The 24,414-nt window shown below is 38.3% G+C and overlaps 2 protein-coding genes across 3 annotated transcripts in view; one reads left to right on the top strand and one right to left on the bottom strand.

Annotated features, from left to right (window-relative positions):
- The window catches only part of HS2ST1 (heparan sulfate 2-O-sulfotransferase 1), a 153,967-nt gene extending 144,778 nt beyond the window's left edge, over window positions 1–9,189 (bottom strand). For both annotated transcript variants that reach the window (XM_024565517.3, XM_024565518.4), the window contains exon 1: window positions 8,664–9,189. In XM_024565517.3, the coding sequence (XP_024421285.1) occupies window positions 8,664–8,787 (124 nt within the window). In that variant the 5' untranslated portion in view covers window positions 8,788–9,189. The remainder of the gene's footprint in view (window positions 1–8,663) is intronic.
- Window positions 9,190–9,681: 492 nt separating this feature from the next.
- The window catches only part of SELENOF (selenoprotein F), a 43,188-nt gene continuing 28,455 nt past the window's right edge, over window positions 9,682–24,414 (top strand). Inside the window, exons 1-2 of the mRNA XM_024565446.3 lie at window positions 9,682–9,819; window positions 18,771–18,938. Coding sequence (XP_024421214.2) covers window positions 9,745–9,819; window positions 18,771–18,938 — 243 coding nt within the window. The 5' untranslated portion in view covers window positions 9,682–9,744. The remainder of the gene's footprint in view (window positions 9,820–18,770; window positions 18,939–24,414) is intronic.

Raw genomic sequence — 24,414 nt, 5'->3', positions numbered from 1 at the left:
CCTAAAGAGGCTTACACCAAGAAATATCATAATTAAAATGACAAGGCTTAAAGACAAGGAGAGAATCCTAACAGCTGCAAGAGAAAAGCAGGTAGTTACATACAAGGGAGCACCAATTAGACTGTCATCTGATCACTCAACAGAAACGGTTCAGGCCAGAAGGGAGTGGTGTGAAATATTCAAGGTGATGGAAAGCAAGGACCTACAACCAAGGCTCCTTTATTTACCCACTGAGGTTATCATTTAAAATCAAAGGAGAAATATGGAGCTTCCCAGACAAGAAAAAGCTAAAGGAGTCTGTTAACGCCAAACCAGTATGCAACAAATGTTAAAGGGCTTGCTTTAAGAAGAAGAAAAGGAGAAAGGAAAAAAAAAAAACAAAACAGTAAAAGTGTTTCAATAAAATGGCACTACATACATATCTATCAATAATCACCTTAAATGTAAATGGCTTAAATGCTCCAACTAAAGGACAGAGGGTAGCTGAATGGATTAGAAAACACGACCCAATATATGCTGCCTCCAAGAGACACATCTCAGATAGAAATATACACACAGACTAAAAGTAAAGGGATGGAGAAAGATATTTCATGTACATGGAAAAGGAAAAAAAGCTGGGATAGCAGTGCTTATATCCAACAAAATAGACTTTAAAACCAAGGCTATATATAGTAAGAATCAAAGCAGCACACTATGCAATGATAAAGAGAACAATCCAACAAGAGGATATGACCCTGGTAAACATTTATGCACTCAACATAGCACCTGAATATGTAAAGCAAATCTTGATGGACATAAAGGGAGAGGATTGACAGAAAACTAGAGTTATAGTTGGGAATTTTAACACCCCATTGACTTCAAAGGATAGATATTCCAGACAGAAAATCAACAAGGAGACAGTGGCCTTATATGACACACTAGATCAAATGGGTTATATTGATCCATTGATTCAGAAAAAGAAATACAATAAAACCATGTAAATAATTATATTAAAAGTAAATGTTTCAAAGAGATTATGAAGGATGAACTGTGACTTTACTTCATTTTCTTCCTGTAAGTTATGTAGAGTAGGGAGAATTTTGTTCAACTATCAGTGAAATAGTCACCAAATTTTTTTACATTCTTTTGTGACTTAAACATGGAAAAGGTTCTTCTCATTTTTTGTTTTCTCATTTTTTTTTTCCATTTTGCTTCAGCATCAAGAGAACACTGTGGGGACAAATGAAGATGTGGAGAATAATTATAAAGTGTTTCTGGAACTCTAGTTTTTTGCATACATCATAATATCACAGTGTCAATAAACTTTGTTTACTTTTTTTTAAAAAAGTACATGCTCTAAATACCCCCATTTACAAGGGAGATTGTGAAATTAAATGGAAGCTCCCAATATATGCTACCTATAAGAAATCTACTTTAAATTAAAAAGGTTAATGTTTTAAAAATGAGAAGATACCCATGTTGATGCTAATCAAAAGTAGTTATAGCAATATCAGACCAAGTAGGTTTCAGAGCAATGAATATTACCAAGGGTAAAGAGGGTTGTTTCATATTAAAAAAGGATGAATCAATCAAGACATGACATTCCTAAACAGTCATGCACTTAATCGCAGTACTTCAAAATACATGTAGCAAAAAGTAACAAAACTTCAAAGAGAAATAGATAAATTCACAATTATCCCCAGAGACTTCAAAGACACTCTCTCTGTAACTGAAGGGACAAGTAGGCAGAAAGAAAATCAAGGATATAGAACAATGGAACAACTGCACCAACCAACAGGACCTAAATGACATTTACAGCATACCACTCCCAACAACAGAATATCCGTTTTCACATGCACACAGAACATTTACTAAGTTTATATTCTGAGTCACAAAATAAGCCTAAATATATTTTATAATTTATTCAAAAGGATTCAAAAAATTCATATATGCCCACCCCTTCCATAGCATCCAGGTTTAACTGATAAGTGACTACCAGCTAAAAACCCATTTCCCAGCCTCCCCCCTTGCATGTAGATGGTGACTAGTCCTAGTCAATAAACTGACAGTGACAGGGGCCAAAGAAGCTTAGAAGGTGGGACGGAGCTCCTCACCCCTGTCTTGCTTCTTCCCCAGGCTGACGGCAGAGAACTCTGAAGTCTGGGGGGATTGCAGGACTAAGTATCAAAAGGTACCCAAAACCCTGAATCACCCAGGTAAAGGAAAGTCATCCCAAAATGATCACCTAATAGATGAATGGGAATTAAAAAGTTATCTAATGTGTTTAACCAATAAAATTGTGGACTTTGTTTTTAAAAAGCAGCTAGCATTACTGTAATTAGGAGGCTTCTATCTAAAGAATTTCATGCAGAAATGTGACATGATTTGATTTACATCTTAAAAGTATTACTGTCGCTGTTATATTAAGAATAGTTTACAGGGAGGTGAGTGTGGAAAGGGCAGACTACTTAGAACACGGAGTAATCTGGGGAGAGATGATGATGTCTTGAATTAGGGTGACAAAAGAGAAAGTGCTGAGTAGTAGTCATAGTCTAGAAATATTCTGAAGGTAAAGCTAAGATTTTTCTGACATTAGATGCAGAGGGTGAGACAAAGAAAAGTTAAGTAAAACTCCAGCAATTAGATGGATGGGGCTGCCATCATCTGAGATGGGGAAAATCAAAGGTAAAATGGGTTAGGGTTAGATGGGATGAGGCAGTGGACAGAAATACCAGAGGATCCATTTGGACATTGAGTTTGAGAAGTCTTCCAATTACTCAAAGGAAATTTCAAGTGGGCAGCTAAATTACATCATCAGTCCAATGATTAGGAAATAGAACCGAATTAGAAATATGTATTTGGAGTTGTCAGCATATAAATCACCAACTAAGGCAGAGTAAACAGAGAAGAGTTCCGAGAACTGAGCCCTGGGATACTCTCACATTAGGGGGTTGAGGAGAAAAGAAGAATCTCACACAGGAGATGAAAGTGACCAGTGATGTGAGAAGAAAACCAAGAGTATAGATCTTGGGAGCCAAGTGAAGAAAATCTATCAAAAAAGAGGAAGTGGTTAATTGTGTCAAGTTCTGTTGACAGGTCAAGTACAATAAAGATGGAAAATTGCTCATAGGTCAAGACAAATTATTACTTTGTCTTCTGGTTTGGAGAAATAATAGCATATTCATATGTTAATGAGAATAATCCAGCAGAAAGAGTGGAAGTGATTATAGGAAAATGAGGAAAAACTTCTAGAAGCATGTCTTTAAGCAGGTGAGGGAATAGGATCAGTTTTACAAGTGGCCCAACAAGCGTTTACCAGTAATCTATAGTTAACAGGCAGAAAGGCAGAGTACATAAATGCTGTTCCAAGTGGATGGATACATACTTGTAAATAAGGCTATAGTGAACCATGATTATGAAGTCCATCCCTTAAAGTGCTTTTTCTGGAGAGCAGTGTTTGAATATTCATTATTATTTCAATTTCACTATGTACCAAAAAGCTATTGGAGGGCTCTCCGAGTGATAGAACGACATACCTTAATTGAGATAACTGTCCAGGCAACTCCATGGCACTAGATATTCTCTCCAAGACTCGTAAGTGAGGCACCAACGAGCAATTCTAGAATAACTGCATTCCAATTATCCAAAGTTCTCCACTACACAGTTACTACTGTGAGGTTTCCAAACAATTTCAGAAGTAATCTATCATGCTGGGGAATATCTTAGAGGTACTGTATGGTTTCATACACTTGTAAAAACTAAATGCAAATTTCAAAAAGCAGTCTCAACTTTAGCCCTAGAATTGTTAGTTCATTAGTTTAGCAGTGTTTTAAGAACAGTAACATAATTTTCACCAACGAAAATGGCTATATAACCCATTCTGAAATACTATCCTCACTGAAAAGGTTATGTCCTATAGCATTTATAAACAGAAGTGAGGGTACTTTAAACATATAAACAACATATTATTTTAAATTTTTAGGCTATATAGAAAATAAAATCATCAAGCACATAACTCTAATATTTATGTTAACAAAGGATTTATCCCAGTGTCCAACAGCCAGCATTAGCAACAGGTGTGCACTTAGATTCAGAAAGAACTCCTTTGCCAAAAAAAAAAAGGGCAACAAATTCTGACACACACAGGTCTAAATAAACAGCTAAGTAACTAGTAAAGTAACTATCTTTTCATTTTGACTCCATGTAATCCTCCATAACTCATTAGGAAAATTAAGTATACATTTTAATAAAATGAAATTTTTTCTATGTAACACCCAAAGAAAATTTTTCACAAATATGCTTGTACCCTAGATGAATTTCACAAGCTGCATATTGTAATCTGGTAATATTAAAAACAACAAAAAACACACTGCATTAAATAGGAACCATCTACTACAAATCAGTGATTCTTGCCTTTAACAGGATCTCATACTCCTGTGCCAATCTGATGACAGCCACGCGTGCAATCTCAGGGAATTTATGGGTGCCTGGAAACCTACCTATGGGTCCCTAACATTAAAGAATCTCTGATTAGTGGAGAAGAATAGAGCCCCAAACTGATCCAAGAACACACAAAAACTTAATATATAAGTAAAAGAACCTAATATACAGTGAGAAAAAGATTATTTATTAACATAATATTTGCCATAAGTAGCTATTCACTGAGAGAAATTACAGTAAATCTCTATAAACATATGAACGCTTAAATGAGCTAAATGTAAAAAATAAAATTATAAAATACAGTAACAAGATGCAGAAAATGTACATAATTGTACATTTACTCAGCTGGGAGAAGTCTTCTTAAACGTAAGAAATCTATTTGCCTAAATTGATATATTTTTGTAAATATTATAAGTTCTATATAAACAAAATGCACCATTAGGTCGCAGGGTAAATAAGAGACCTGAAGAAAAACAAGATGTAAAACATGGTAGATAAAGGACTACCAGTTCTAATATGTAAAACAAAAACCTAAAAATTGGTAAGATAAACTATCCAACAGACAAATGAAAATGAACAAGTAAACGATGTTCAACCTGATAAAAAGTTGAGGAAATGTAAATTAATGCAACAACAATCACTTCACAGCTTCAGACTGGCAAAAATTAAACGCCTCTAGCGTTGTGTTTGTGAGTGTGTGTTGGCAGTGTAGATTACTGTTAACTTTTTGGGAAACAAATTTTTTGGAAAGTAACACATTTTTTAAATCTCTTAAATTATAAAATGCATATATCCTTTGTCCCAGCAATCCCACAGATAGAAGAATTTATCCAACTGAAAATGATACCAACATACAAGGAGTAAAATGGACATATAAAGGTATTTCTTACAACACTTTGTAATAATACCAAGAAAAGAAATGATAGAAAAGCAAGAGAGGATGGGTGCGGAGAAGGGGGAGAGACTGAATGTTCATAATTGGCATAATGGCTTAAGAATTTATGATTCATGCTAACTATGCAATATTACACAGCTATCAGAAAAAGTCGGATTTGTACATATGGGCCTGGAAAGATGTCCATGGTATTAAATGGTGGGGGGGGTGGGGGTGGGGAAGCAAAATACAGAGTAACATGTATACCACAATCCCATATGCATTTTTTTTTAAACTATGTTACACGATATGAGGTTTTTAAGGATTTCCTATTTATATACTTAATTTACCAAGTAGTCAGTGAATGCACCTAAGTTTTGAACATATCTATTGCTCTATTAGGGATTTCACCATCAAAATACTTTTAAATCAAAGTGTATAAGGCATTATCAGACAATCCAATCCTTTGGTACCTTCTACAATAGAAAAGATAAATGAAAGCTACTTTTAAGAGTAAAAATGCTTAATAGTTTCTCCAATGCCAAAATAAAAATGCTTTTTAATATCGTGATTTTACACTCACAAAAAACAACCACAGATTTTTCTTTCCCGCAGCAGAAATAAGCTATTTCAGTTGCTTCCTTGGGTAATATAATTATGTTCATTACACAGATATAAACAAGGGCCAGCCATTACACTAAAGCAATTCCTTTGTGTCAGAAATTGGATTTTCTCAGAATGATATTCATTCTTCGCAATAAATGCAATTAGCATGGTATTACAGTTTAAAAACTCTATTCAAACTGCTAAATCTTAGAGTAATGTTAATATAAAGTCCCAAGCAGCCTGGTATAACTAAAGGAACACTGGATTTGAAATCAGTCATACCTGGGTTCCAACACTGCTTCTGACACTTATCAGCTATGTGGTCAAATTATATAATCTTTGAGCTTGTTCCTGCATCTGTAAAAACAGCTTTCTACAGTGTTCTTGGAAGATTAAATAAGAATATTCCTATGAAAGTGCCTAGTGCAGAGTCTGGTTGTCAAAGTATGCCTTCTTGTGCCTTCCTTTCCTAAGGAAGATTACTAACTGGCAACATGTTTCATACTGCCTTTCGTAAGACTTTTTTAAATCAAAAGACTGCTGATATAGTTATATATTGTATTTGCCATAGTTTTCCATCTCCAGAGTATTCGTTCATTTAAGTGTTTTTGTATTTGAGGCTCCTTTACTTGGCTCATTTTTGAGATTTAATTTGATCTATACTTATTATTTCTGATGGAATGTAAAGGTTGCTTTCTTGTAAAAAATAAAAAAAGAAAAAACAACTGCGCGCACACACAAACCCACGTTATTTTCTAGTGGCTTCCTACATCTTCAGGTAACTTTCTTTTTCAAAACAGTCAGGTTGTGCCAGTGAAAACTGCTTTCAGGTATTATGAAGCCCCATGACACCCGCTGCTTGAGATCAAGGAAACATTCAAAAATTGAAGTTTCCTAACCCACTGTAATATGTCAAAGAAATCCACAAAACAATACAACAAAGTACAAATCTTAATTTTTACATAACTCAAATTTCTCAGAGTCTTTTTTTTTTCTGTTAAGTTGGATTACTAATGAGTTCAGAATATGACCCTGGGTGCTGCAAAATGGATCCAAAGAGCTGGCCAGGGGAGCTCAGCTGGTCGGCACATTGTCCCAACACGCTAAGGTTACGGGTTCCGTCCCAGGTCAGGGCACATACAATAATCGACCGATGAATGCATAAATACGTGTTAGAACAAACTGATGTCTTTCTCTCTCTTCCTTCCTCTCTCTAAAATCAATTAAATTTTTTTAAAGAATGTATTGACCAACCTTCAAAATTTAGAGTGAATATTTTTTCATCATACAAGACTCATTAATAAAATCATAATAAATAAATGTGACATCTCTTCAAAACTGTACTGAGTAAGTTTTACCCTACACCTGGGGACTGGAATTATCCTTAGCTCATGTTCAACTTTAGTTGCACTTCAATTAGATTTGATGCTCTTTGATAGGCTGCTCTTTAAAATATCTCCAAGGCTCTTTGCAAAGTCTACCCAGACAACAAGTTGTCAGCTACCATTGGTAACACTACAATTATTTTCTGACATATTTGTATTAAATACTAATCATCACCCACATCATCTAGCTGTTACTTAAGTCTAAATTATACTGCTGCCAGTATTTTATTGCTTGCTTCTCAAAAAGTACTTAAAACGATGCTAAGGTGAAAATATATGCACAAAAACACTTTACATTACTTTTCCATATTCAAAGTTTGGCCTGTTGAGCTGATTTTTAAGTGCCAAGTACATTTTTAAATCAAAATGTATCACTGACATTCTTTTAACACCCCCTTCCCATCTGAGCTCCTCCCAGATGCCAAAGTTCCTACTACTATGAAAGTATAATCTATGTATTTTTCTGGTGTTTCACAACTTCATTATCCCACTTTTTGTACTTCAGACCTCTTCATCCATTAAAGTAAGCACTCACTGTTAACTCCTTACTTAAGCATATGGTTAACTTTTTCATTGGTCCTACTTTTCTCTTCATAAACTTAAATCTCAGTAATTCCCCTTCAGCGTTCCCTCCTCTTCTAAATTCACATCAACCTATCTTAAGCCCAAAATATTAATCAGTTTAGCGCCACTAAAATTCAATTTAAAAGCCTGGGTGCCTCGTTTCAGTATCTTGTTGAAGCGTTTAATATGCATCCCTGTCCTAACTGGGTAGCCTATTCCTATTTCTCCCGTTAGTTGTTGTGGTCCCTTGCTGAACCCAGTACAAGAGTGCAACTCACTACAGTGTATTTCTCTACTCACCATCATTCCTAGGTCCTCCCTCCATTTCTGCGCATCTATCCCTTGGCGAACCTCCCCATCCCCAAAAGATTCCGTATCCAGGTGCCCATATCTCAAATTAGAATACCCCTCGCCTGACATTGCCGGGGTTTTCTGGACGACTTCTGAAAGAACACACAGGCTGAGCGTTTCTGTCTCCTCCAGCAGCCCCCGTTCCCCACCGAGTTCGGTATTCCCTTGCTCTCTCCCCATGGAATGCCTATCTCGGGATAACCTTTTGGCTCCAAAAAGCCCAACCTTGCAAGCTGTCCCGTGACCTCGCGAGCCCAGCACACCATTCAAGTTTAATTCACACCGTTCTTGGAGCTGGTGCTCTCGATATCCCCAGTCCCAGTTCTCCCTACAATCTCTTTTGAGTCTCCTGCCTCCAAGCCAGACCCCAGGTCCAACGAACGCCACTTGCTCGGGTTGCAACGCCTCCCGGGCCCGGCCCCTTCCACACCACTCACGGAGCCCGGAGTGGTTCTGCTCCTCACCTAGCTTCGATCGGGACTCCTCCAGTTTCTGGATTTGGTTCTCCAAGAAGAGCATCGCCACCGCGAAGGCCACCACCGCCAGCAGCTGCAACTTGGGCGGCATCATAATCCTGAGGAGCCCCATGAAACCCGCTGCTCCGGATCAAGACATACCGCGGGGGGCGGGGAGCGGGGCCCCAGGGGCGAGGGAGACGCCGGGAGGAGCCCACGGAGAAGGCAGAAAGGCAAGGAGAGCGAGACAGCGAGAAAACCACCGCAGCGACCCCCCTTCCTACCTCCCCAGTCCCCCGCCCCCAGGCGCCAGCACGAACACCGCCGGTGCCTGCTTCTTCTCGGACGACTCGACGGCCGATCCGTCCAAAAGCCCGCGCTGCAACACAGTGCGAACGGCTGCCGGGATCTCGCCTCCTTCTATTGCCTCAGTCACCGACCCCCGCGCCCGCCAGCCTGCCTGCCTCGCTCCTTTCCTTCCTTCCCTCCCTCCTTTGCTCACGGCCGCGCGCTCCTCCGCCAGTGCTGCGGCTGCGGCTGCGCCGCCCCCGGCCCCGCCTCCCCGCCCATCCCCCGCCGCCACCACGCGCACGCATCCACGTACGCTGCTCGGCAACCAGAGACTCCACCCTCTGTTCCCGTTCGGTTGTGCTTATTGGACCGAAGAATCCCAGGGCTTCCTTCTCGGTTAGTGTGACGGTTGGTTTCCTTGGCTATAGGCATCAACCAAAACGGCATTCGATTGGGTAAATTTGGAGAAAGAGGCTGGCCAAAACTGACTAAGGCGGGGCTTCTTGTCTGCTTAAGGAAATGTCGTGAATGAAAGGGAGAAGCCCAGAAAAGTAATTGGGGAGTTTAAGAAAGTGCCTGACATGGGTTATCGAAAGGACCCGCGACTTTATGTTTATATAAAATATAAACATATTTGATCACCTTTAACTTCCCTATGCCCTTGGGTAATCACTTGCTGCAGACTAACAGATTTGATGGCAACCGCTCTTTAGCAACCTGTTTTAGATCAGGCTCTGGAGTGGACTCCCATATCTGAGGGGTCCTTTGAGCACTCAGAGACCTACGGAAGGTAGTAGCGATGGCAGCAGGGCCGGGTGGATGGCTTGGGCCGGCGTTGGGGCTGCGGTTGCTGTTGGCAACTGTTCTTCAAGCGGTGAGTGGAGATCACCTCCGCGGTAGCCCCAGAGCGAGTGGGAGGGATTGCGTTTAGGAAAACGGATCATTCGGACCCGTTTGAGAGCCACATTTGAAATGGGTGGAAGGTCTGGGTTTCCGTAGCTACTGCTGCGGCCGGAATGCGACGTGGCTTACTTCCTCTTTTGATGTTTATCCTTCCCCGCTCCTGGTTTCTAACGGTTCTTTCTCCGGGCTTCAGATATCTTGAGTACTTATCGGCTCTTGCAGCTCTACAGCTAAAAACAATCTGTAAATTACACGTGCACGGGGCGGGAGGTGAGGAAAAGCAATAAATCTTGGGAAGGAATGAAAATTGCTTTTTAATGGGCCGAAATAAAACTGTTATCTGTGTCAAGGTTCCCAAATCCTAAAGGAAAGCCCTCAGGTCTTTGGTGCAGGCTACACTTCCTACGTACTTCTTTCTCTGTAAGGGTTCATATTAGTGTTCCCTTAATTCACTGTTAGCCTTTTACCACCGTTCTCTAGCATTCACATACCTGGATGCACTTCAGTGTTGTGTGTTTTGTTTTCAAACAACGTTGTTGCAGTAAAAGTAGCTGCTCTATACTAGAGCATACCTTATTTTTAAAATTGATTTTCCAAAATGATAGTCTTCATCTTGTTTAAAATCGGACGGTGTTAACCAAGTTGTTTTTTCTTTACAGTGTTTCTTTTCTTTTTTTTTTTTTTTCCAGTAACAGAGCAGATGCTTCCTTAATCTTTGAATGGGAAAGGCTAATTTTGACTTATTTTCCTATTCACCTATGAACAAATTAATATTGGTTAATTTCTCCTAAAAAGTTTGCAATCCATCTTTTTGCTATGTGAATAAAATTTGTTTAATAGGCACTCTACTGAGATCACACGTTTCTTTTATCAGCTTAATTTTTCAGATAATCTTACGGAGCCTGGTGGAAAGTTTTTTCCTAGGACAGGGGTGTCAAACTCATTTTCACCAGGGGCCACATCAGCCTCACAGTTGCCTTCAAAGGGCCGAAAGTAATTTCAACTCCTTAACAGTTACGGAGTAATTATATTTATACGGTCCTAAAATTATTTCAGCCCTTCGAAGACAGCCACAAGGCTGATGTGGCCCCTGGTGAAAATGAGTTTGACACCCCTGTCCTAGGAGATCTGGTATATATAACTGACTTATCCAAGGTTTGATGGAGTTAGGGCCTACACCGAAGGCCTCTTTAAATACCTTTGCTTTTCTTTTATCAAGGAGTTTGAAGATCCTGCCTGGTCGCTTTTGTAACCACACACAGAGGTGGATTCTTCACTTCTCTAGTTAGTGTTACAGTACTCCATTATTCAAGTATTTGGTGCCTAAGAAATTATTGGAAGGACCCCTCTCTAAACTTTCTGCTCAAGGTTTTTTCTTTTTTCTTTTTTTTTTTTCTTTTGCAAATATTAGGTGATTTGAGTTCGCCACCATGCAAAGATAAAAAGGAATAACATTTTAAGTTGCCTTCTGATTTTCCTGTCTCTGACTGTTTCAGATTCGATGGCTTTATAAACCATCCCAAAACTTAATGGCTTAAAATAATGATCTCATGATTCTGTGGGTCTAATGAGCAATTCCTTTGTTGATTTCTTCTGGCCTCATTTATGCAGCTGTGTTGTGCTAGTAGGTCAGCTGGACTGAAAGGCCCAAGATGGCTTCATTTTTAGTTGTTGCTTAGGTCAGCTAAGGTGACATGCTTGGTTCTCCAAGTGACCTCTCATCCTCCAGTAGGCCAGACCAACTTCTTTTCATGGCATCTCAGGACGGCAGTGCTGAAGAGCAGAAGCTGCAATGCCCCCTAAAGCCCAGCCTTAGAAATCAGATATTACTTCCACCTCACAATATTTGTCAAAGCAAATTCCAAGAGCAGTCCTGATGGGCGGGGTGGGGGGGTGGTTACAGCATGGGGGTTGGCAGGGAATAGCCTCCCTGCATGGGAGGAGTGACATAGTCACATTGCAAAGAACTATACATGTCAGGTTAAAAGGAATTTATGGCCATTATACAATCTACCACAGTGACAATCCACAGATTTAAGCCAGAAATCTGCCTCCTTTATTTCCATATAAACCTCACATCCAGGCAATTACCAAGTCTTAACTAGTTTTACTTACTAAATGTGTCCCAAGTGCATCCACTTATTCAGACCAATCTCTCTCTCCTTAGAAGTAGCATCTTGGTTTACCCTTTGAATTCTCTGAATCTAAATGGCTGGCTCTGCCAACTTCCCAGTTGCCTAAGCTAAAAATTACTAATTTTAAAATCTTTTTTCTCTCACTCTCTAAATCCAGTTGGTCAGCAAACCCTTAAAAATCTCCAAGCCAATCCACTTAATTCTTTCTCCACTTAGGTAATACCTAATTTCAAGCCACCATCTTTGCTTGCCTGGAATTACCACATGAGCTTTCTTAACTAGTCTCCCCATCTCTTTTTCTCCCTTTCTAAACCAGTCTCTACAATGCATCCAAAGTCATCTTTCTGAAACTTTAATCTGTCATTATTAAAACTCTTCAATGGCCCTCTGTTGCTTTTAAGGTGAAGTATGTCGTCCTTCATGTTCCTTAACAAGGCCTGTTGACCTGATACTTGTTTGTCTGTCTAGGCTTAATTCCCAGTTCACAATATTTCATATTGTGTCTTTCTTGCATTTGCTCATTTAAATCCCTCGGAAGTGGGAATCACCTCATAGTTCATTTGTGTTTGTCCCTTGCTGTTAATGTCATCAGGGCATCTGCAGTTGATGTAGAACATTGAGTGTAGAGTGATGATGAGCCCCACCATTTCCTACAGTGACTCTGGAAATAGAAAGGGATTCCACAGCAATTTACTCTATTCAACTGTTTTGACTTTCCTAAGGTTTATTCCTGTCTCTCCTGTAGTGACTAGTGTTTTTAAGAAAAAAAGACAACAAAATACTTGAAAATGAAAAGGGAGGTGTGCATGGTGGGTTATTGGAAAAACACTTAGAAAGTTAGAAAATTTCATTTCACGGTCAGCCCACGGGGGTGAAAAAGGCCAAGTGGAATAAGTTGTTGGCAGTAATAAAAATAAACCAAATCTCTGGAACCTGACATTGAATAAAAAGAAAATAAGAGAAGAATTTCACAGTTCCTTGAGGTTGAGCTACTGGCATGAATAGAGACCTTAGCTCCTACTTTAATTCATACCTGAGTCCTTAGACTGGACAAGTTGAGTCTTTATCATTGTGACTCTGAATAGCTCTAATTTAAAGTTAATAGCAATGTGTAGCTATCAGCATCCAGTGAGGTGACAACTGGGAGGATATAAAGTGATGTAATCTGAAAATACATTCTGAGTATGATTAAGCATTAGAAAAGTAATATTTTAGTATGGCCAAAGGGAGCTGTTTTCTAGAGTGCCCCAGAATTAGGTGGTATTCAATTCTTCATTCAGCTCATACATAATTTTCTTCATTCAGAAAGGCCCTGTAGTGGCAGCAGTATAGATGATCATTGTATCATTGATCTGTGTATCATTGATTCTGATACAGCCCCCAACCTCTTTTCTTCCCAAGCTAACATCTGGATCAGTCTTACTTCAGTGGGTGGCACAATTATAATTGTCAATGTTTTTGTTGTTATTCTCAGTGGCACATGCGATGATGGTGATTCAGGGACTCTGTGAAATATGGGAGTTACTAAGAGTGGTTAAGGGTTTTGCCGTCGGGATCAGACTCTTGATGCTGCCACCTGTTGTTTGCTGTGTTGTCTTAGACAAATTACCTTAACTGTCCTAAGCCACTTTTTACTTCTCTGTAAAACAGGGATAATAACACCTTCTTCATAGGGTAGTTACAATTAAATACTACCTTGATGTAAAGTGCTTAGCAAGGTATGTGGCGTAAGAGCTTGCTGTAATGGCCATGTTTCTTGTATTCATTTTTATGGGGTCTATCTATAAATCCATCTGCAGGGGGGATCCAAAACAACCAGAATTTATTTATTAAAAAATTTTGTATTTATTCTTACATGTTTAAACTTCAGTCACCTTCAGAGTACTCTCCATTTGATGCGATACACCAATCAACATGTTTTTTCCACTGCTCAGAACAGTTTTTGAACTCACCGATTTTGATGCCTTTTAGTGCTTCTGCCATTTTTTTTATTCCACCTCTTCCACATTGGCAAATCATTTCCCTTTGAAGACTTTTTTCATCCTGGGAAACCAAAATAGGTTGCTCAAGGTGAAATCAGATGAATAGGGAGGGTGGGGCACAGGGGTCATGCTGTTTTTGGTCAAAAACTGCTGGATACCCAGCGAGGTGTGGGCGGGTGCTCTTGTAAATCACCCATCATGAAGTGGACCGAACACAGCCTCTCACAGCTGGCGCACTCCTGCAGGTGGGCTCCTAGAACACTCACCTAGCAGAGGAAGCCAGTACTGCAAGGGGCCCGCCCTCCAGAAGATAATTCCAGTGCTTGGGGTTCCCCCCCTCATATTTACTTTTGTCTCAAATTTGCAATCTTTTCAAAATTTAGTGAGAAACCTATCAGTTTTCTGAGAGTAAAGAACAATTAAGAGATAACTAACCATAGGTAATGTATAAGTATAACAAAATGTATAACCTTAGCAGACTTTTGCCTGAAAATATGATATGACCATATAGTTAATCCAGTCTCCCTGGTAAAACCCCTCATCTACAAGAAACTCAGTAGCATCAGGGGAAAAAAAATCAATGAAGAATACATGGAGCAGAGAATGGAGTCTCTTAGCTTGCCAACCCTGCTTTGGGTTGGGGGAGATTAAACTGTTAAATGGTAACCCCAGTCAGGGTCTTCTACCCTGTCCTTAGAACTATGTCTTTTTTACAAGTGTGGCTACTTATTTTTAAATTTAATAATTGACCTTAATGTGCACATTCAAATGCTCTTCAGATACTTTTTTGGTAATAAAAGGATGGACAGGCATAATTTATAAATTTGACTCCTGCATTATTTAGCATTTCATGTTTATCTGTGAACTACTTAAAAATATTTTCTAATGTTCTTGGGTTCAAAGCTTGAGTCTGCCAAACCCATGACAGAAGAACTAGAAAAAAAATACTTCACTCATGCGCCATGTCCAAACAATGATTAAAACATAAGTAGTTTTTGGAGGTTTTGAGTGTACTTCCACACTGGAAGGGGGGGATAATGCTAGCATTTATTAAGCAGCCACTGTATATTGAGTAGGATAGTAGATGCTTTCTGTACTTTTTGCCCTTTAGTCTTCAAAACTCTGTGAGATAAGTAGTGATTATTCCTATTCGGAAACTCCAAAGTAAGGTTGCTCTATGCTGCCATTTCAATCAGGATGTCATCAGACTTGGATACATGTTTTGTATATTCAAACCACCTGTCAGTGGTGCTCAACAAATGCCAGTATAAAATCAAGTGTTATGATCACGTGATTTTCCATGAAGTTCTTTTTTTTACATGCTTCAGCATAAATTTCTTACATTTTTATGCAGCTGATAGTTTCAAAGTGATTTTACTTTCATTACCTGTTTTAGTTATCATGGCTGCAAGATAAATCATCCTAAAATTTAGCAGTATAAACAGTTTTTATTTTGCCATCAGATTCTGGGTCAGCAGCTCAGATGGCACAGCAGAATGGCTTGTGTGTTCATGGTGTCTCCCACCTCAGCTGAAATACTGGGGCCTGAAATGTGAAGGCTCTTCATTCACACGTCTAACAGTGATGCTTGCTGTTGTCAGCTGGGGGCCTCATACGCTTTCTACATGGGCCTCTTCGCATTGGCTCTCTAGTCTAGGCTTCCTTATAACGTGGTGGCCAATTTCCAAAGTTGAATGTTCTGAGACAGACAGAGACAGAGCACATGCAAGCACCAGCCCAACAGAGGCTGTTTTCTTTTTAATGACTTACCCTCCAAAATGACGTGGTATTCCTTCCTTTACACTTTGTTGGTCAGAACAGTCACAAGCCACTGCCCAGATTCAAGGAGAGGGAGCACAGATACCCACTTCTCAGTGGAGGACTCCCAGTCACATTGTAAGAACGTATGGGAGGATGTCTATAGGTCTGTCCAGAAGGTACTTATTGAAGAAAATACAAGAAACATAGTACATAGGACAATGATGCCCCAGTCCCCTTCAAAGTAGGCACCTTGGGACCTCACATAGTTTTCCCCATCACCATCAGGTGCCCATCGTATTTTCCTGAATCTCATTAAGGTTCTGAAATCTCTTCCTTTCAGAGGTGATTTTAGTTTGGGGAAAAGCCAGAAGTCACAGGGTGCCAAATCTGAGCTGTAGGGGGGCTGAGTCACCTGGGTGATTTGATGTTTGCCAAAAAAACTGCACATTGTTAATAGTGAAGCTGCCAATCACCAGTTGCCCATAGCTGCAGCCTTCTGAGTGGAGGAATGTTCAAGCTTAATGCAAATTTGATGCAGATTTGTTGCTCAGCTTGCTTGGTCATTTTGAATGCAACAGCCACACAGTACCCATGCCCACTCAACAGCGTCTACCACCCCCACTGACTAGTACAGTGAAGTCATCGTTGTTCACGCATGTGTATTCCAGTCCACTCTCCTTGGCTGCCAGGTTACACTGATGTTGTGCAAACTGTTCTCATTATATTAAATGGTTGGACTTTTTTCTGGAAGACCTCATGGTATATTGGTACAGCTATCTTCGGAAACTACAAATTATTCTGTGAAATAGATCAAGCAGATCACTTTAATAATGGAGAAATTAAAGTACTAGTATAGTAGCAAGGGTCTTAGGTCTCTTCCACTATACTGGGATACTTGATCTATTTTGAAGATTATATACATTCCACATTATTACTGTGATAGGTAGAAGAAGTATAAGGTATCAAATTAGGACGTTGACTAACATAAAACCAATGGGATGATCAGTATTTGGGAGGATTATGCTAGCAAGGCTTGAAGTTTTTTTACTTTGGAAAATGCCATTGGGTTTGAATCTGCCTGGTTATTCTAGAAGGCTGACATACTACCAGTGGTGGGCCAAAGCTGGCCAGCCCTGTTTTTGTAAATAAAGTTTTATTGAAACACAGACATCCATTCATTTATTATTGTCTATGGCTGCTCTTGTGCTGCAATAGCTGAGTTGAGTGGTTACAACAGAAACCATGTAGCCACCAAAGTCTTAACTTGATTACTATCTAGCCCATTATATAAATTTTGCAGACCTTTTGTCTAGAAGATCCACCAACTGTAGTCAGACAATCTGAAATCCCCCCTACTTGAAGCTGTGGGTTTTACCAGTTCATTTGTTCAACACACATGAGAACCAGCACAGTGCTGAAAATACAGAGAAACAACTTAATTCTTGCCCTCAGGAGTTCACGTGTTGTCGGGGAATTCTAGGATTGTCTGCAATCCTAGATTTACGTAATACAGTGTTGTGAGTGATGCTATTTTACAGCTATGCACAAATTTCTTTCTCAGGGAATTGGAGAAGTAATTGGAGGTATGGCTGTCAGTGACCTTTTAAGCCACTGTCAGGAAAAGACTTGAGAGCTCTGTAAGAGACAGAATTATAAAAACTTGTTAACTAATTGGTTGTAAGAATGTTGAAAAGTATAGAGCCTAGAATGACTGACCTGGGCAACTTCGTGTCAGGTCAGGGAAAACAATTCATATTTTAGCTAAGATGAAAGATGCCACATTATTAAGAACAAATACAAAGATACTGAATACATTGGGAAGGAATAGATTTAAGGGGAGAAGATAAGTTTCACCATCGGAGATTTGAATTTGCAGTGCCTTATGCAACATCTAAATGAGGCTGTTGGCTTTGGAGGCTTGACCTTCAAGAAAAAGACTTGGGAGTCTTCAGTAAATCGGTATTTGAAAGCCATGGAAAATGCAGTTGTCTATGAAAGTATGTAAAGCAGACAGAGAACCAAAAACAGAAGTGGTAAACAATAACATTTAATAAATGCATAGAAGAGGAATGGAAAAGAGGACAAGCCCATGGAAGGGGAAGCTAGAGGAGAATAGTTTTGAATGCCTTGGCATTTAGTGATTTTTGGCAAGTTTAGTCGAGTGGTGGGATCAGAAACCAGACTAGAGTAACGATTGAGTGGTGGAATGTGGGGAGAACAATTAGAATCTCAGGCTTGAATACGCTGAAGAATTCTCATTGAAATTAAGTCCCTGTGAAGACGGTAGAAGCTAGAATTCGCGGCACAGGTAGACGGGTTGAGTTTAGGCAGGTGGAGGTATGCCACATTGACTAGGACATATAAGAAGAATGGGTGAGGGAAGAGGACGAATATTTTTGAAGGCCTGCTTTTGCCAGTCACTCTGATTAATTACATAAGTCGCTTCATTTAATCTTTCCTGCAATCTGTTTTATGTAGGAAGTATTGTCCCTTGCTTTATTAGCGTGAAAATGAATGCTTAGGGAGGTTGTCTTGCCCATTGTCACACATCTTGTAAGTGATGGGACTAGTACTGAAACCCCAGAGTTTTATTTCTGGTGTTCTCCTGCCTCCCCCACATCGTCCTCTTCCCCATTCTTCCCCCGCTGCCTGTGAATACGGATAAGTCTGTGGGGTGTGGTAGAGGCCTCGGAGTCAGTGTTACTCCATAGACCTTATAAACAACGTAAGTTTTTTAAATGTAATGGAAACTTGTTTTTCTCCTAAGGAAATGTCCTTTTTAAAAACTATTGACTTTAATAAAAGATACTATATGTAACATACATATCTTAAAAAGTAATATTTTTAATCCATATTTTAGCTAAGCTGAAAGATGAAGCATTATTAATAAAAAAATTGGTCGGGGGTGGGGGGACCAAAGACGCATATAAGGTTATAGAGTAACTTATCTCCAGTGTGTTAGATTTTGGCAACTGGTTTCTCCATTTTTGGAAGCTTTATAATGTAAGTATGGCATTAACGTTTATTTCTGTTTTTTTATTCAGGTGTCTGCCTTCGGGGCAGAGTTTTCATCAGAGGCATGCAGAGAGTTAGGCTTCTCCAGCAACTTACTCTGCAGCTCCTGTGATCTTCTGGGACAGTTCAGCCTGCTTCAGCTGGATCCTGACTGTAGAGGATGCTGTCAGGAAGAAGCACAATTTGAAACCAAAAAGGTGTTGTTTTCTAGTATCTCTCTTTCATTAGATGTTTTGGTTGAGATAAGGTAAAATACTAAATTGCTTAATCAGCCTAACTATAAAGAAGTCTTTGGCTTTTATATTATGTAGTTTCAGAAACTCACAATGACTTGCTGCCTGATCCATTCGCTCAAAGCAAATAGGGAGGCAAAGTGCATTGCATACCAGGACCCCGTGTCTGCTGTGGTTGTCCAGCAGAGAGGGAGCAGACTTACCACGGCATGCTTGGACCCCACGCTCCCCAATCTTTCTGAATTACAGCCACATGAAGTCAAAGAAGAATTAGATGCTTTTAGTCATTTGTAATAAGAATCCAGTTTTATAATGAAATTTGGGATGGAGATAAAGCACTCATCACCTGGCACAAAACCGTAGATAATAAATTATAACTTTTAATCTGGTTAACAAAGAATATGGTCTGTTAATTTACACATATTCCTAATAGTTCCAAGCCCCTAACCCCACCTTTAACACATGAAAACAGCCAAGGTTAGGTAGTTCAAACTATTCAATAAAATCTGCTGTTTTGACCCACTGTTGAAATTATTAGTAAACATTCTTTTTTTTTTTTTTACTCTTATTGGCCAATTACTTAAAATATCCTAACTACTTAAAAAAATAAACCAAGTATTGTTTCCATTTTTCAGGTGTCCAAGTCTTTACAGTAGAAAATAGAACCATTTATAAACTAAACATTACAATTAAGCTACATCCAGTTTAATAACTACACACCACTTTCTTTCCAAACTGTCTTGCAATGTGCAGGGTCACAGTAAGAATGCATGCATCAGCCTATATACATATTTTACATGGGAATGGTTCTTGTTAAATATGCAAATAGAGAACCTAACATGGTAGGATTGTCCCCTAAAAGCCATACAGCCAGATGTACCACTGTACAGAAACAGGTGTAGAGGTATAAGCATTACCTAGCACTCCAGTTATCCAAGATGACATCCTCATGAGGGATGCCCAGTTTAATGTTTCTAGATAAGACATTCTTAATCTATCCTAAATCATTAGTTCAACAGCCTTACTCATTGAAAAAACACAATGAACTTAAAATATTTCTCAATACATTCATAAACTTCCTTAATTTTTAATTTTTTTTATTAAAGCTCTTAGATTTCTTTTAAATTGTAAAGTAGCCTGAAAAGGTCATTATTATTCCAATAAAACTGAATTAGTAAGATCTCTGTGTTTGGGTGATGAAAGAATGTAGTATCTCTGTTATGTTTCCTTTCAGTATTCTTTCACTTGTACATACTGAGGTGTTAACATACATTTGAGGTGTTGAGGTTTGTAAGCTTGCAGACAGTAATTGTATCTTCTCATTAGATAATAAAAGTTTATTTCTAAAACTCAGTACAGTTTTATAGTTCTAAAAGAAAAACAAGCAAGCAAGCTTTTAAAAATGTTAGTATTCAACCATAATTTAATACTTGACTTCTTGGTTGTGAACCTGAAATTTTCAAGTCTCCCATGTTTTTCATTTTCTTGGTTTACATATGCCAGTAATATAGTTTAGAATATTTCTATGCATATAGGTTAGTCTTTTTGCCTGTATAGGAAATCTAAACAAGTTTACATAGGATTTACCTGGTTTAGGAGACGCTTCCCTGCCCCCCTTTTTTTGTTCTTTTGTTTTGAGATGGAATAAATTGCTGAAGGAATCTGTATGAGTCATCTTCTCGTCTTTGAAGTATTATTCTGTGGTCTTCCGTGGTCTGTACACTACTTAACTAAAAATTATTATTTCCTGAGACACAAAACTTCAAAGATTGAATAACAGGGGTTGTTTTATAATAAACAATCTTTATCATACATACTCTCTGGTAATTAAAAGTCAGTTGAGAGGTTCTACCCTTTGACTGAAATCAAATGTACCTAAACTGTAAACTAAGTGTATATAAAAGCTATTTTTACTTATAGCCCTTTCTTGGTAGTTCTTTTTTTTTTAATTATTTTATTGTTGTTCAGTTACAATTGTCTGCATTTTCTCCCCACCCTTCCCCGCCACCCCCATCCAAACCCACCTCCCTCCCTTGCTTCCACCCTCCCCCTTGGTTTTGTCCATGTGTCCTTTACAGTAGTTCCTGAAAACCCTAATAATTCTTTATAATACATCAGTTTTATGGTATAATTTTAGTGGAACCAAACTTGGATCACACACTTTTCAAATAATTATATTCCTGTTCAGTTTTCATTATCAGATGAGCTGGGTTTGTATCTGACACCTTTCAGTAGTTACAAGCTCAGCAGTAACAGTTGACAAGTAGTCTGCCAGTAAATATATACCTAATTACAAGCTGGAATTATTATTGTATCTGAGTACAAGTGAACCTGTATCCTTATATACCTTTGATGCTCAATCCATTTATTTTTCTTTATTCCCAGCCACTAATTTCTATTCTTTTAGCTCTTCAAAGAATTTTATTAATTACAAAGGGAAATAGTAAGTTCATAATAAAGAACTGTACAGATGCCACCATAACTGACCGATCAATATTAATATCTCCAGTAATAATGCACATGAACATCATCATCCCCCTATCTATGCACTGGCAAGGGCAATCACAATGTCACAGTCTTTCAAAAAAATACATAACCTCAATATCATATTCACAAAACATCAGTGAGACCCAAACTGAGGGGCATTCTACAACATAACTGACCAATAAGTACTCTTAGGTCTGAGGGTAATGAAACACGAAAAGCAGAGGTACTGTCACAGATTAGAAGAGTCTAAATAGCCCTGGCTGGTGTGGCTCAGTGGATTGAGTGCCAGCCAGTGTTTTGATTCCCAGTCAGGGCACATGCCTGGGTTGCAGGCCAGGTCCCCAGTAGGGGCATGCAAGAGGCAACCACACACAGATGTTCCTCTCCCTCCCTCCTTCCCTTGCCCTCTCTCTAAAAATAAATAAATAAAATCTTAAAACAAATTTTTTTTTAAAGAAGAGTCTAAACAGAGACAACAACTAAATCCCATGTAGGATCCTGTTTTGGATACCGGATGGGATCCTGGAACAGGACAGCAATACAGGAGATGGTAAAATGCAAGTAAAGGCTGCAGCAGAGGTGATAGGATTGCCCCACTATAACCTCCTGGTTCTGTTTGTTGTTCAGCCACTAATCTCTAAATGCGTACTTCTCATTAAGCATTTGTTAGCACACTCTTGCTCAAAATTGATGAATGGTTTTCCTTAGTAAGCCTGGTGGAACCAAACAGCAAAAACACTTAGAATATTACTGGAAATATAAAAGTATGACATGTTGGACAAGCCTCCATTTAGATGCAAACCACATTTAAATACAGAATGTGTGGGTACATTCTGTGTCACTGGTGTGTGATCATAGGTATCAGTACATACAATATATTTTTCTGTCTCACTCAACTCAGGCTTAAGGCTTAATTTTGAAATCATAGTTTAATGTAGTCCTAGTTTAATGAAAAATCAAGACCTGCAGCATATAGACTAGCATCTTACATCAAAAACCTTAAAAATACTTAAATATGGCCCTGTGTGTATAAATCATTTTGAATATAAATTCTTTAGAAGAAACAATTGCAGGTTATATACAGGAATGTTTTAGCAATTTATGTACAATAAAGAAATGTTATCAGAAAACTCATTTCGGTTCTTGCTTGCTTTATAGGTCTGTACAGGGATGAGGCTAACCTTTTTTAGGAATGCTTACTCATTTAAAAGGCTGAATTTACTTTGATAGCCAGAAGCATAAAATTTACTTAAAAAAAAATAAACTTATTCACAATAGAAGCAGAAAATGTGTTTGAAATTCCTCATAATTCTTCAAATAGATACTTCATTATTCTTTTTGTTTGGTCTGTTTTCCCCCGTGTTGATCAGGAAGGACTCGCCAAGCATCACGTTTCAGCTAGATGGAGGTATCACTACTTTTGCCCACAGCTATGTAACTGAGTACAGTTTACAAACATCATTACGGATTTTGACTTATTTGTGAAGAGCTTATTTGTACTTTGAAGAAAAAATAAACAAATGAGGAAAAAATTTTTAAATCTTGGTGCTATTTTTATATAGTTAGTATTACTAAGTAGTATAAGTGATTTCAGCTTTAAATATTAGAATCTTATGGTGGAAGAAAAGGGACCATTCTTTTTTTTTTCACTACTGACTTGATTTTCCTTTGTGGTAGGAAAACTTAGTAACCAATTATTAGCTAGAATTATGGAAAAATAAAAGAACTATTAGCTGCTACAGTCGCAATGTGGAATGTTGAGTTGGGGAGCAGAGAGATGAAGCAATTCTCTGGTAAAGAGCAGGTTAGGTACTAGGTAAACAATCTCATAGATATGTTATCTTTTTCCCCTTAATTACAAGAGTAAACCTTTCCACTTGACCTGTTTTTAAATGGTTAGCTCAAGAATCTTCTAGGAAGTCTTCCCTAATTCCTTCCCCCACTCATTCACCATCACTACCCATCCCAAATTATGTTAGCTATACCTCTGTATTCCCAAAGCAATTGAAGATAGATTAATTTGCATTTACCTCCACTACAGTGTGCCTTTGGTTTGCTTTTTCTCCCACTAAATTATGCTCTTGAAGTCTAGGACTTTTTTGTTTCTGAATCCCCAGCCTTTGCCATAAAATATTTCAAAAGTTTTTGTCCTTGAATAAGGCTGTTTTTACTGAGAACAAGATAGAAATGGTGATTTTTTTAATGTTGAAAATATACTTGAACTCTGTAGATGTTTATTAAATACCTTCTTCATTTCACTTATGTGTCCTAAATATAAAAATAAAATTTGCTTCCATGTTGGCAGCTTTCCATTAGTAAGACTTTGGTTACAATTGTTTTTCTAACTATAAATCTAGATCTCTCATTTCTCTGTTTTTTTTTTATAAGGATATTATAAGCATCCGAAATCTATCTAAAAAAAGATATGTTAATTATTTAGTACAAATTGTTTAGTAATTCCATTCTGACCACTAACCTTAATAGATCTTTTTTCAAAACGTTTGTGACCATCAGATTCAAAAGTTTCCTGGGATTTTCCTGAAGATAAGCATAAATCAAAATGTTCTTCTCTTAAGTTTTTAACTTCTATTTTTTTAAGATTTGTAAGATTAAGTGTAGTATTTCAGTTAATAGGTTATTTTTCTCATATTTTACCATCTTTCCAGTTCTGTGAATTCAGACTTGTTTATGATATGATAGCTAGATGGGTTTTTTTCCCTGTCTCATTCATTTAAGATTTTTATATCTTAATAAGAATGATTTCAGCTTCTTCCAGACATTATAGAACTTTTTTATTTCTCCTTAATTTTATGACCCCATTTCCTTAGCTAGTACCTGTTCTTAAGATGTTGGTTCTCCAAGATCCTTATAATCCCACTGCTTTCTTTTGTCTTCTTTAGAAATATTTTTATTTAATTGGTTTTTAGTACTTCCTGTTCATTTGCATTTACAC

Source organism: Desmodus rotundus, chromosome 3 (genome assembly GCF_022682495.2).
Source record: "Desmodus rotundus isolate HL8 chromosome 3, HLdesRot8A.1, whole genome shotgun sequence".
Taxonomy (NCBI): Eukaryota; Metazoa; Chordata; class Mammalia; order Chiroptera; family Phyllostomidae; genus Desmodus; species Desmodus rotundus.
Note: the sequence above shows the minus strand (reverse complement) of the source record. Positions and strands in the feature narration are given on the sequence as shown.